This window comes from Saccostrea cucullata, unplaced genomic scaffold (genome assembly GCF_032062105.1).
Source record: "Saccostrea cucullata isolate Sc308-1 unplaced genomic scaffold, CSIRO_AGI_Scuc_v1 ctg6637, whole genome shotgun sequence".
Lineage (NCBI taxonomy): Eukaryota > Metazoa > Mollusca > Bivalvia > Ostreida > Ostreidae > Saccostrea > Saccostrea cuccullata.
The window spans coordinates 53345-68159 of record NW_026937183.1 but is presented as its reverse complement, the minus strand read 5'-3'; the positions used below and the strand labels follow the sequence as shown (position 1 = coordinate 68159).

The window sequence follows — 14815 nt, the reverse complement described above, 5'->3', positions numbered from 1 at the left end:
TTAAAAAATGTTCAAACGCAGTAACATTTTTATCAAAAGTTTTGTTCCAAATAAAAATCTAAAAGGCATTCTCCCAAAACTGATTGACTGAATGCAAAATAAGTCAAAGAAATACTTTGCAAATAAAACAAAAACCCTCTTATTTGAATTTATACAGAAAAATATTAAATATGATACTTTTCCCAATATCAACCAAATGTCGCTATTTTTCCCAATTGGAAAGGCCCAGGCCCTTGTTTTTAAGACATAGAAAAAACCCTGCATAGATTTATTGACAGCTAAAAAATCATATCTCTTGTCCGTACTATTCTTGGGTCAAACGCTTTATATTTTGATGCAGTTATCAAGTCACACATTTTTCTGTACATCGTGTGTAAATGATACAGCACAGGCTGCATGGTTGTGAAGTATCTATGACATCATCCACATTCATATTTTGTAGTCTATTCTCCTATACACTTTCATAGCTCAGGGTATTCTGTTTGAGGGCGAGTGGTTCCCAAGATTTATTTGTTGTCCTCTTGATATGGAGGCGGCCATACTTGAAAATACGAAACTGTGGCTCTACAGGTATAACGTAAAAAATCCAATTCAATAAATGATATAACTACCCTATATTATTTTAAAAAAAGTAATATCAGTGAAAATTCATTCAGATAGTGTTTGTTATTTTTTGTTTAACAACAATCTTGACAATTCGAAACTATTTCTTAATTAGTTCTGCATGACACTTTTTAAAAGGCGCAAACTTTGAAACGCGCGAGACGTTGGAAAGTGAATCGGTAGAATTGGAAGATTATTAGCGTATATCTAGTCATTCTTTGTCAACCTTTGAAGAAAATAACAGAATACGAAGAAGGAATATCCAGAGGATCAATTTACTTCATAACTGCAGATATTAATGGTGAGTTACAAAAAATGGAGGCAATTGCTGAATCTGTGAGATATTTGTCAAGATGTTACTGTCTATTTGTAAGAGTTCAGTTATGTCTTTTTTAATGATAGTTTTGTCAAACTTTGTTATGAGTAAGGATCCAACCAAATTACGTAACATTTAATAATTAAAGATTGAAAAATTCAACCTGTTCACCTATAACATCTTGAACATGGCGGGCAAGGGAAACTGGCTAAACTAGGCCTACCGCTCGGAATGCTTTAAAATATGGCAGTGCCTATGATGCAGAATTAAATGAAACAAATATGCAAAAAAAAAATTTAGTCTTAAGTTTTCACATATATGAGCATTTTCAGAAAATATTTGTTCTTGTAGGGAAAAGAGAAGCAGTTCACAGATAATGTTGATGAGTTGAGATCAGAAGATTAAAAAAACTCTGGCTGCCAAAAAAAAAAAAAAAAAAATCCAGGATCTTGAAGAAAAACAAAAGAAATGGATGAAAATATGAATCGTAATCGATCAAAGTATCCAAGTGATGAAATTCTGAAAATTCCACAGGGAAAGCCAATAAGATTTTTTTTATTTGACCACCTCATCTCAAAATCCTTGAAAGCCCTTTTAGCTGATGCCCTAATTGCTGAACACACTTTTCTGCCAGACAGTGAGACTTGGATTAAAAATCATTCCATTTTAGGCATACACTCTGAAATACGCTGAATAAGGAACCCACACTCCTCTTGACCAAGTAAGGTTAAGGATTCTGCAAAGAGTCGTGTTTGAATTAAATTTTTCATAATTTTACTAAGAATGAACTACATAATTTATTTATTATCGATATCACTTATCAGAGTTGTTTACTTGAACAAAGATTTTGTTACCATGATTGGAAAACAAAAATTCTGTGAAATCTTTCAAGATGCTATTAAAATATTTTCTTTTACAGTTTTTCATTTTGCATAATTTATTACATTTTTGTTTACAAAAAGCAAGAACATTCATGAATAGTTCATGAACATTCCTAAATAACTTTTACAAATTATTCATGAATAGTTCATGAAATGCATTGAAGCTATTAATATCATTCATGAACTTTTCTTGAAAGTTCAAGAATATAATTCATGAAGTTTTCTTGAAAGTTCAAGAATTATTCTTGATCATTTTGCAGGCAATTAAAAAATCCAAGTTTGTTCATGAACAACAAATAATTCTTGAATATTCTTGAACTTGGTTTTTATGAATAAAATCCATGAAATCATGAGTGTCCAATTTTAACTTCATGGGATCTTCATGAACAATTCATGAGCTGATTCAAGAATATAATTCATGAAATTTTCTTAAAAGTTCAAGAATTATTCTTGATCATTTCGCAGGAGGAGCTCTTATGATAAGACCTTGGCAAAAGAAGATTGTGACTTGCACATTGCTCCACACAATTTTTCTGCAGTATACTTTGGACACACAGTGCTTAGCTTCTTTAACATGTTTAAGCTACATTCAAAATTCATTTCTATTTAATTTGAATTAGCTATCCTTACTCATGTTCACATGGAGCTAATGGGAAGTAATTTAACGAGCAGTGAATTCATTCGAATTAAACATTTGAATAAACTCTCAGTGTGAACACTGAGCATGGATGCACCAAATGTCAAATGCGGCTTGACAAGCACAATCTAAATTAAAACTAAATAAGTATCTGCCCTCACCCTTACAGTCACACTGTCAATATATAATTAGTTGAATATATTCTGTAACATTAAGTGCAGTTTGAATTATAGAGTATGATCACTATGATAGATAGTAGGACTGTTGAAATTACATCCTCAAATTTAAAAAAAATAAAATATAAAGCTGTGGGGATTTACAAGGTAAACAGAGAGCGTCTGAACTGTAAAACAGATAATATATCGGTGTGTCTGTGTATTTCTAATAACACCAATGTATGTCACTGTCATGTAATCAGTAGTGTAAATTTTAAGTAATAAAAATATTCTAACCTTCATTCCAATGGTCCAAGCCAATCATACATTAAAATGTCGCCGTCAGCTCTTTCATCACTCGATACAATTATCACTGGGGAATCCGAAGCAGAGTCAAGAGTGTTCATCCTTGTTAATGTGACAGTCAGAATTTCCTCGTAAACAATTCACACAAGATTCTTAGAATATATGAATAGGGATAATTCTGCTTAGAATAATGTTCCAGAGAAGTGACAAAGTACTTCGTAGCTGCAGATTAAATGTGTGTACATGTCTACAAACGGATTCTTTGTGAGAAAATGTTCAACTTCACAAATCATTCTATTTTCAGTTTGTAAACCATGGCAAACATGTGGCCGACGTCGACTCGAAGGGGCACACTAAAAACGGGATATACTAGAGACCTGATATTTACCTGACGTTTTAATTTTTAATTAAATGGTAATATTGAGTATTTTAAATTACTTATGTACAGACTTTATGACTTCGAGGCATATGCTATACAAAAATTCAATTGTTTGGAACATTTACAGACAAATTTGAATCAGGTCAAATCAGTGTTTAGTACATCGCGTCTTTAGTACCTTCCTATTTCCCACAATGCCGCGCGTTGTTTACAAACAAGCGCGAAAAAATCCTCTAAACAAGGTACTAATTATTGTTGTGTACATCATCACATTTTAAAATTATTTGAATAAAAAGAAAACAAAGAAACACCGAATCAAAACTATATCTTTTAGATGCATCAACTAAAAATGTGCACATGTATGCAGTAAAGGCTTGGCTGGCTATAGTAGACAACTTGTTCCTGAAAGGTTTCTCACATATATGTACTTGTTTTATAAAAAAACAATTAAATATAGCTGGAAGTTTATTTCTTTTTATATCAAATGACAAGATTTTATAAGTTCGAAATTATTTCAGTCAAACTTTTTCATAATATACCAATATTTTTAGCCATCAAAAAAAAGCGTGTATGAGCTATTAACCCCTAATTATAGGGGCCAGCCCCTTTTCGTTAATCAAATATGAAAGCTCTCGTAATTACCCACAACTTTTGTTTTATATTTCTTACCAAATTATTCTCGGTTTAAAAGTTATTACACAAAAAGTAGCAAAAATTCAATGAAAAAAAATTACTAAAATTTGCCGTTTTATAGCTTCTAAACTTTAAGAAATCAGCTATATAATTTTATCGTTGTGCACATCTACAATGTATTGGCTACAAGTTCTCCAACTTTCATGTAAATATCTTATGTCATTTTTGAGATTTTCAGTGGAAACGAGACATCAAAAATTTTCAATTAAAGGGCAATAACTCACAAATAAAGGCATGCATAAAAAAACTGAAAACAGGTGTAAATAGGTTTAACTACAAGCTATCTATCCTGAAAGTTTCATAACGATCAGTCCAAAGGTCTTTGAGAAATCGCCTGTCAAAAGTCGAGCGGGAAAAAAAAAAGAATAATAAGAAACAATAGAATAACAGTAGGGTCTTCCGAAGGAAGCGGAAGACCCTAATAATAAAAGTGAAAAAGAAACCTAAGAATAACAAGAAGGTCTTCCGCTGAAGACGGAAGACCTTAATAATAGGTAAAAAGAAACCGAAGAATATTGAGAAGGTCTTCCGTTGGAGACGGAAGACCTTAATAAAGGTAAAAAAGAAACCGAAGAATAATAGAAGGGTCTTCCGCTGAAGAAGAAAGACCCTAAAAATGATAATAACTAGAGCAAAGCTCGTTGCAAAGCAACGAGTAGGTCTTCCGACCGGTTTTGACCAGAAGTGCCGAAAGTGACATCAAAAAAGAAAGCAATGAGCTAAGTCGTCTCTAGTGACTTTATAATTTCAATTTTGCATCAAAAACCTTAAAAATAAGCTATTTTTTGCTACTTCCGGTTTGACCGGAAGTGACGCCGACGGACGGAAAATTAATTTCTATGCTCCCAAAGACATATGTTATCCAAAAACTTGTCAAGAACGGCAAAAATACGCGTTTTCCGACTACTTCCGGTTTGGCCGGAAGTTACGATGCCGGACGTATTTTGACGACTCCAGTGGATTAAGCTTGACATTTCAAACAACTTTGCTTCTTTGACGTATTACAAATTCTCAATACTTTTTGAGATATAAAGAAAAAACTTTCGGCCCCTCTAGGCCCCCCATTTTAGGGGCCAGCCCTTTTTTCGAGATATCATTTGAAAGATCTTGGAATTCTACACTTCTTTTGTTATACATGTTTTAACAAAATATTTCTAGGTAAAAAGCTATCGTTGAAAAGGTGTGAAATATTTTGAAATTCGCGAAAGGACTATTTTCGGGCCATAACGAGCTTCCGTACACAGCAATTTCGGTGAATATGAAATACGTTCCGCACAACTACATTTATAGCTCTATTATCACTGAAAATCTCAAATTTCTATCTTAAGCCGTTTTTGAGAAAACTCGCGGACAAACTGACCCTCTAAAATTCACTAAAATGCAAAAATCTCGGAACCGGAAGTGACGTCATCAAAATTAAAAAATATATGTCTAGATTTTTTCATGTCCAATCAGCCCTGAAAATTTCATGAAAATCAAGCGAGCCGTTTCCGAGAACTCGCGTGCACAAAATCAGTAAGAAAAAAAAAGAAAAAAACTGGAAAAGAAACCTAAGAATAACATAAAGGTCTTCCGTTGGAAACGGAAGACCTTAATAAGAAAAGTGAAAAAGAAACATAAGAATAATAGAAGGGTCTTCCGCTGAAGACGGAAGACCCTAATAAGAAACAGAGTAAAAACAATATGTTCCCCAACTTCGTTTGGGGAACATAATAACCTATAAAATCATCTTATAATTTATTTTTATATATTATCTATGTAATGACGTACTTTTATTGTGAAAGATAATATGTGCTTGTTTCAGATTAAGCGGCTTTAACGAAGAAGGTTCCAATTTGTATCAAATAAATAGATATTTGCCAGAGTTATAACTCATTATTTGTCAGGCACCTAATTATTATCAGGTGTGCATACAACTATGCAAAATTCAAATGACATGTTACAAAGGCTTGCTTAATTACAGGTTATTGTCTGCACATCTTGCAATGAAATGTTTTGATTGAGAACTTATCCAGCATGAATACCAGCCATGTACCTCACCTGTCAGGACATTATTAAAGGTAAGTGGCCCTATCAGCAAAGAATCAAACAAAGCAAAACCTTCATCTTCAAAAGATTTACATTTAATACTTATTTAATTTGTGATTTATTTGAATTTCTGTAGAGTGTTATGTTACATGAACATACTATGAAAACAAAAAAAATTATATTTAAATCAAAATTGCTTTTATTTCAGTACTTTGTGACAGTGGTAAGATGAAATTAAACATGACATGGCTCTATATTACTGCATCAGATATTAATCCAGGTTTACTTATAAACCGAATGAAAAGTCAAGCATCATTTGGATTTGGAGCTACATATGTCACCGCCTTAACAATATGCCTGCTTACATAACCAAGAAAGCACAGCGACCAGTTGTACCTTTGATGTCGGACGAGATCCTGAGAATACTTTCAGTGCACTCATCGCTACCTGCAAAGAAAAGAAAATTTTAAATGACTTGTATCAACCCTTTTGTATTTCATCTGGCTTGTATTTTTAGTACTCATTAGCCTTTAGCTTCCTTCAAACAAAATTTCATCAGTACCAACTTGTAGGTGAAAAATGTTGAAACAGTTTGTTTTTCCCAAAGGAAATTCTCTTCCAATTAATGAATTATCAGTGTCGTGAGCATTTGATTGATGTCAGTTCCATCGGCAAAGTATTTATAGTGGAATGGTGCCAGATGAAACATTTTTCACAAGAACCTGGAAAAACATCAGGTGGAAGTGATCATCTACAAGAAAAAAAGTGAATACTTTCTTGAATACTAGAATTAACAATAATACAGTAAAACTCGGTTATAGCAAAGTCACTGGGACCTATGAAATTACTTTGCTACATGTATATCCATAATTCATTATATCCGTATAGGGAATTTTTAAATTTATGTAGGAGGGGATACGAGATAACTTTGCTATATCCAAGAATTTGCAATACATGTATCTGTGTTTATACTAAACAAGTTTTACTCATACTGTATAACATGCTTGTGTACATCCTTTATATAAAAAACTAAATACACATCTAAGTTGTAACTACCAAATATATAAATTAAATTAAATTTGTTCTGAAGTGTATTTATAGCGTATTAAAATAAGCATGCAATATTTGTATTGATATTCTTGAGAATTTTTAAGAAGAGATTATTCGTTGAAACAAATGTGCAAACATTCTGTACAGTTTTTATGCAGAACTTACTTATAAATGTTGAATGAGCATTTCAATCGTTGAAATGAATGTAAGGCACACAGTGTGAGAAAAGTTCTTGTAAATAAGTTAAATAACTTGTTATTTATTGATTTTTTTAAAGAAAATATAATAAAAAATTAAACTAGCATTTATATGCTCCCTTGATTTACCATGGTATGTGAGCTTTTGTGAATTTGATACTGAACTAGTAAGTTTAAAATATTAAAGTAAAGAAAAGTGCAGCCCAAAAATTTACCTTGTACCTGATTTAAAATGAATTCCATCAGTACATACTTGGAAGTTGTCATATGAGAGAACTATGAGATAAACTCCATTAACAGATACCAGTACAAAGATGACACATTAAGTTGAAGCATTGTCCTGTTTCCTTTTCCCCTTCCCTCTTAAAGTCTTTGAGTTTGTTTATGAAATTTTGCTTATGCTATTCTAAAATCAAAGGGAAAAACCTTAGGTGTTTCCTCAGTTTTATGGGGGCGTAATTTGCCCCTGCACTCCCGCCAGTACTTTTCCCTTCAATGCAGCCACAAGAACCCTTTACCTACTATTGCACCCCCCCCCATCCCCCGCTATGAAATTCAGCCGCTGCTCATAAATTCCTATTTTAGGGAAAAAAATGCCTGTCTCATAATTTTAAGAGTATTTGGGAATGGGGTCATAAAGCTTTACAGTTAATACAGAAATTGAAATTGAATGTATACGTGCCTGTGTACATGCAAGAAGTAATGATTGACATTTTTATTTCTGGATCAACAGGATAGAGTACATAAATAGCTCATCTACTTTATATCTACTGTTATGATAATTATATGCATAATATTATTAATAAATTATATAATAAATATTATTTCTATCAGGATCATGTTTTAATGAGTTATCAACCCTGTATTCGCGTGATGGATGCATTTGGGTACATGTACATGTATTTCCCATTTGTTTTAAATGACTTTGCATTCTCAGCTGATTCTACAGTACATGTATATCAGGACCTGATTCTATTGTTCCTTGAGCTATACACAACTTTTTCCCGCAATTACGTCATAGTTACAGAGTGTAGCCATCACATGTCACGTGATGCATCCGCCATTACAACCGTGAAACCCGTGAGCCGTGAAAGATGTATAAAGATGGAGGGGGCGAATCGTGTGCGGTATTTAACTGTTTTAACAACAGAAAAAAAATTTATTTGTGGAAGCATTCTATCTGCAAAGTTCACGGTGACATTCTCCACAAAGATTGTCCGTGCATTGTTCCATACAGCCTTCACAAGATGCCTAAAGCGGAGCCCGAAAAACTTCGATGGCAACGAGCACTGCATCGCAATGATTTGCCGAAGAATGTGTTTGTGTGTTCAACACATTTTATAGATGGGCGACCAACTGCAAGAAATCCCATACCCAGTCTGAATTTAGGTTTGTTTATGACATAAAAACTCTGCATACATAATGTTTAAAAATAGATTTGACATTGATGTAAAGTGAAAGTAGAACGATGCTTGCAACGACGCGTTCACAAACAAGGCATACTATTAATTTACTGTGTCTTACCACGTTTTGAAATAATTTGTAAATGCAAGCACAAAATATAATCTATAGCATATAGTTTACATGCCTTATATTTTTTCGGGTTATAATATGCACACTATTAAATTTTTAAAGAGAACTGTATGTGGGTTTCAAGAAAAAATGGTAACTTACTATATAGTTTGCACAATTTATGTTTATGCACAAGATACTTAGAGTGGTAATGTGGTTGTTTGATACAACCATACCTCCTTTATTCATCTGTTCAGTGATCTACAAGTTAAATGCTGCTAGATTTTGTCTATTTAATGTGGAAAATTATGTGAAAAATGCACCAAAACTCAACTAAAAGTATAAAGAATTTATTTAAAAGTTTCTTGCTGGGAGGAGGGGATACATCAAAAATGATTTTTTTTATAAGGCCAGCATTTTTTTATTTTTAGGTTTACAAACCCGCCGCTCAAGTTTTTGAATTTTCAGAAAAAAAATAAAATTGAGAAAAACAGAATTTTTTCTTTCCGATGTTAAATTTGAGTCGGGGTCGAGATTTCAAATTTACGAACTCGTACTTCCGGTTTGAACATGGCGGGTAATAAAGGGAGATTTGTGTCAAGTCCATAGCAGCACTAAAGCTTGGTTTAATGTAAATATTTATCGATAGGAGTGCCATTCCAAATGTTTCACCTGTTCAGAGAACAATAAAATGCTGACGACTTTGTTGCAAACTGACATGTTGGTGAGATAATTATGTATCCGTATTCAAAAGTAACTATCTGTAATTGTAAATTATTTTCCTCCCACGGGTTTAAAACTGCCCATGGTAGCTATTTCAGAGACATTGTTTAGGTTTCTGTCATAGCTTACAGTCTTTAAGTTAGCATCATTCTTCAGAAAAGGGTTGCTTATGCATCAGATGTAAAGAATAAAACTGGGGGAGAAGTTAAGTCCATTTGAGGAAGAAATAAACAATAGCCTAAAGAAATAAAATATGTCAACTATTTAAAAGCAAGAATATACAAATATATACAGGCATGTAGTATCGTTTATGGCAGCCAGAAAAATTATTTTACACTTAATTGAAAAAAATTCCACCATACTCCTCAATACTCCTTGGGCCTACTCCCTATCTTTTTTATGAAAGGAATTACTACTTTTATAGGTTTCGAGTATATTAAAATTTTAGAACAATATCTACTTAACACACATTAAAAACAAAAATGAAGATATATGAAAAGAGATTTGAAAAATTGATCTTTAAAAAAAAAATCTGTATTTTGTCCAACATCAAAAGATTTATATCACTGCCCCCAACTAGTAGATGATGAAATAAACAATTAAAGGTTGTATTTTCCCCTTTGTAACCCTTATGTGTCCAGTGGCAAGAAGCCTGTTTGGAGAGGATAAAAAAAGAAGCAAAAATTAATGTAGAAAAGTCGATAATGTATCCAAAATATAATTTTTTTTTTTTTATTTCCTCCTCCTACGGGACTTTTTCATTCTGATGTTCGTAAACCTAAAAATAAAAAAATGCTGGCCTAAGTATCAATAATTTATAGAAATTTTTTACAGGTTATGAAGCTCCCATAAAAGTTGGTCGTCGACTTTTGAAAAGGAAGTTTGTTGCAGAACAAAAGACGGATGGGTATGTGTGAGACCCCAGATAATGAAAGAGCAGTGATAAATATATATTTTGTATTGCTGCCATTGAAAATAACTTCAGAAAATTAGATATTATTTTGATATTATTTTTAGAGATACCTGACAGCAACAGATCAGTCCCCCTCCCCACTTCCAAATTTAAATAAGTTAGTGTGAAAGTTACCCCGTATAATATGTGGAGATACTCTATGAGAATGGTCATAATGGTCAATTTCGAGCGTTTTGTTTTTTTAACTTTTATTGTAAAGGAAATTTCTGCTATCACTTTCTGAAAAGATGATTCGTACGATATGCGTATTGTTGAAACTCAGGATCATTACAGTCAATATATTCCTGTATCGTTACAACTTTATGTAAGGAATGAAGCTTATTTCAACTTACGTTATACGATATAACATAACTTTAGGCAGTTTACGCTTTTATAAACCGCACCAAATTATGTTATATCGTATAACATAAGTTGAAATAAGCTTCATACCTTTTAATTTAGTTTCAATGAAGATATGAGACAATTTTTCCATATTTTCCTTTGGTAAAAGGCTTCAAATATCGCATATTTTAAACGTTAACGTCAAGTGGAGTAATACATTTTTGACGTAACTCATTGTGACGTAGGCAAGTTATGTTATACAAAATGGATAAAACCATTTTACCAATCAAATGACATGTTACAACTAAAATTGAATTACTATCTATTAAGAGAACTTGTAATTTATGATTTTGCATTTATGTTTGTCAATTCTTGTATTATACTGTAAATATTTTTTGCAGGACAGAAGTTATAAAACAACAAAAACTGGCTGCTACTGCTGCAGATGAATTTGAAACCCTCAACATTCAGACTGAACCAAACATGACATCTTCTTCTGTGCAAACGAGCATGACAGAAAGCAGATCTGCAGGCACACAGTGGACGGATCTCACACTGTGTGAACATGAATATGCAAGACCATTCCTTGCAGGATCCAGGAATTCAGGTACACAAACAAGAGTCATCAAGATGGAGGAAAAAGGTGTAAACTGCAACACCTTACACGTACGTCTCAGTGCTGCTGACATAACAACTAACTCCTTAGCCTTACTTTACACAGGACTGCCATTAAAGACTTTTAGAACTCTTTTGCGTGTTATGGAAAGTTTGAACAACCCACTGACATTTACTATGCCTGTGTCAGATCAAGTCTTACTAGTTCTTATTAAATTACGACTTAATTTACTGTTTGCAGATATTGCCAACAGATTTGGTATATCTGAGTCTCATGCATGCAATATTTTTAATCAAAGACTCTCTTTTATGGCTTCAAAACTAAAAAACTTAATAGTTTGGCTTCCACGTGAAACAATTAGAGCAACCATGCCAAAGTCTTTTCGTGAGAACTTTCCCAAAACAACAGTCATCATTGATTGTGCAGAAACTTTTATTCAACAAGCAAAAAACTTGAAGACCAGAGGAGAAACGTACAGTCACTACAAGTCCAACAACACAGGGAAGTATTTGGTTGGTATTGCACCACATGGTCAGATTATGTTTATATCTAAGGGCTTTGGAGGAAGGTCTAGTGATAAAGCAATTGTGGAAGAATCTGGGATTTTGAATTACCTTCTTCCTGGGGATGAAATCATGGCCGATCGAGGTTTTACCATCGATGACCTACTCTTTCCTCTGAAAGTGAAACTTAACATTCCAGCCTTTACAAAAGGTAAAGACCAACTTTCAGAAGAGGATGTTACAGAGACCAGAAGAATTGCCACGGTACGGATTCACGTTGAACGGGCTATTAGACGATTAAAGGTGTTCCGCATATTGAGTCAGATAGTTCCAGTTACCTCGGTGAAGAAACTCAGTAAATACTTGATTGTTTGTGCTGCATTGGTTAACTTAAGATCTGACCTTATCAAAGATGATGATGAGTAAATAATGATTATGGGTATATTATGAAATTCAGCTTTCACTACTAGGGGTGGGACGATACACTGATACATACTATTATCTAAGATACGGTTTACAATACATGCATTAAAATATTGGTTCGAAACATTTCACAAACAACCTTTTGAAATTTTTTTTTCATAAACTCAACTTGGTTACAGACTTTCATTAATCAATATCAATGTACATGACTTTTTAAGAATGAATCTTTAGTAAGTGTTCTTGATAAACTACACTACTATTTTAATCAACTTGTGTATAGACGTTTGGCAATATGTACAATTTATATTGTTTTTGTAAATTTCTAGTCAAAAAATTTTATGAACATCAAATATTGATTTCAAAGCCCGTGATTTGATATAGAAAAATTTGTCCATTTAAAGTAAAAAATATGAAATAAGATATTAAGTTTGTTTTAATTGGCTACATTTTCTACTTAATCATATTATCAAGGTCTGTATTGTATCATGTAGCATGCATCTAGATATGTAACATTATCATGTTGTATCCTAGATCTGTGTATTGTCCCACCCCAGGGCTATACACTACTGCAATCAGTTTATACCTGTCAATTTTGTTTATAATATCTTTGCATCAGCAGGTTGCAATAGGATATTATTTTATAATAACATAATGTTTTCACATTATTATAATATTTGTCAATGTAATTTGGACCAATATTTGTTAAAAAAGATACTGTGCTTGGGCACATCATTTGTATTAAGGTAAAAACCATTCTGACTGATTTCTTAAATTATTGAGCATAACATGGGAGTGAGTACAAAAGTTTTATGTCTGACAAGTAATCTAAATTCACTTAGTTTCCAATCTGTAGTTTGCCAAAATTTTAATATGTTAATTCAATTTTGATCACAGTACAAGTATTTTTTATACAGAAAAAAAACGAATTTCTTTTGTTCATTTAAAAAAAAAACATTGAAACTCCATTAATGTGAAGTTAAGTACCGGTACATTCATGCACACTTAAGTCTTTGCATGTCGGTCAACAAATACTGTTTAAGCTTCTTGACCTCCACGCTTCTACTAACTATTTGAATTTACTTTTTTATCAGACATTGATTTTTTGATGTCGCTGCGCACCAAACTTTTGAAAAAATGTGTACATATTATATTTTGTAATAAATGATTACCCCAGAATGAAAAGATATTTGATTTTTATGTTAGAAACAAGTTTTATTTGCATCAGTTTGAAAATTTTTCATATATTCTACTAATCTTTAATCTGCCAGATTCAAAGTCATCAACTACTCTGGGTAAAAGTTTGTTGAAGTAAAATAAACGTAACCTTAAAATTGATGATTGACAGAACTGTTGGTTATGTTGAACATTAATGATCTTGTATTCATTAGCTGTCCATATAACAAGTTTGCACAATTCTAGATGTGTAACATGCAAAGTCAATTGTATCTGAAGATAATATCCTCGTGAACTGCTCTGCTTTAGGGACAAAGAATCATTTTGCAATGATTTTACAACATCATATTTACCAGCTGTAAATAAACTGTCAAGGGTCTGGTCATTTTGTAGTATTGGGCATTTTACTTCTAAAAGACACTGTGTGCCATCATCATCAGTTATTATTCCGTCGGGGGAAACACTGAGCCAGGGATCTTCACCTGAAACGATGGTCCCTGCATCTTCTATTTGTATTCCAGCCAAACGCAGTTGTTGTTTTGCAAGCTTTTCACCAATCTGTCCATGTTTTGTGAATTTATTGCCTTTAAAGGAAGGATATAAATGCTCTCTAATGAAGTTATCACTATTTGTAGTGTCACGGATAGGAACCTTGTGAGCAGTGCTGCCTGTTATCCTAATTTTTCTACTGTTATGCCACAGTTCTGATTGACTTTGTGAAAAGGTTGTATGAGATAAGAACTTGATTTGAGATTCAGTAAGTTCTATATACTTGTTAAAAAATTGGCAACACTTTTTACATGTTAGTTCTGCAGAGTGTTCAGTATGAGGCTCAGATGAAGGTTTGAATTGAAGAGTATCCACTTTAGCTTGCACAGATTTTTTTAAAAGAGAATTCTCTACTGAGAACAATTCCTGAAGATCACTATTTTGTACAAAATATTTAAAGGATTGAATGGATACAAACATAGGGAATATTGATTTTGTGGTTCTGTGGTTTTTCATCATTATTGTTTACTTCACTACTGCTGTATCTAGGTTTTTTAAAATCCATCTCCTCAAGAATACCTGGCTCCAGGTTTCGCGTCGAGCCCTTGTTCCACTGCATTTGTTCATCGGTACAGGATTTGCCAGTTAGTCCTGACCTCACAGCATATTCAATTTTCCATAGCACAGCACCGACATGACTACACGTTTTACTGTTCCCTGCCATACATGAACAACCAGCACTAAAAATCGTGCCAACCATGTCACATATAATCCATGCATTATGAAACTCCGAGTTGACTTTTTGTGAGGGGCGTACTTCAGATTTTAAAACAACTG

General features: G+C 33.0%; 1 protein-coding gene and 1 long non-coding RNA gene across 2 annotated transcripts; both read left to right on the top strand.

Moving 5' to 3' along the window:
- Positions 1-666: 666 nt before the first annotated feature.
- On the top strand, positions 667-1738 carry LOC134247484 (uncharacterized). Its single transcript, XR_009987863.1, has 2 exons — positions 667-904; positions 1271-1738. It is a non-coding gene; the product is annotated as an uncharacterized LOC134247484 (long non-coding RNA).
- A 6552-nt stretch (positions 1739-8290) lies between these two features.
- LOC134247483 (uncharacterized) lies at positions 8291-12485 on the top strand. Its single transcript, XM_062729840.1, has 3 exons — positions 8291-8634; positions 10315-10387; positions 11176-12485. Exons 1-3 carry the CDS (start codon positions 8340-8342, stop codon positions 12317-12319), a joined length of 1512 nt encoding a protein of 503 aa, XP_062585824.1. The 5' UTR covers positions 8291-8339; the 3' UTR covers positions 12320-12485.
- Positions 12486-14815: the final 2330 nt, after the last annotated feature.

Coding starts and splice junctions, on each gene's coding strand:
- LOC134247483 (XM_062729840.1), top strand. CDS start 8,340: ATGTATAAAGATGGAGGGGGCGAATCGTGTGCGGTATTTAACTGTTTT. Junction 8,635..10,314: donor CATACCCAGTCTGAATTTAG/GTTTGTTTATGA, acceptor AATTTTTTACAG/GTTATGAAGCTCCCATAAAA. Junction 10,388..11,175: donor GCAGAACAAAAGACGGATGG/GTATGTGTGAGA, acceptor TATTTTTTGCAG/GACAGAAGTTATAAAACAAC.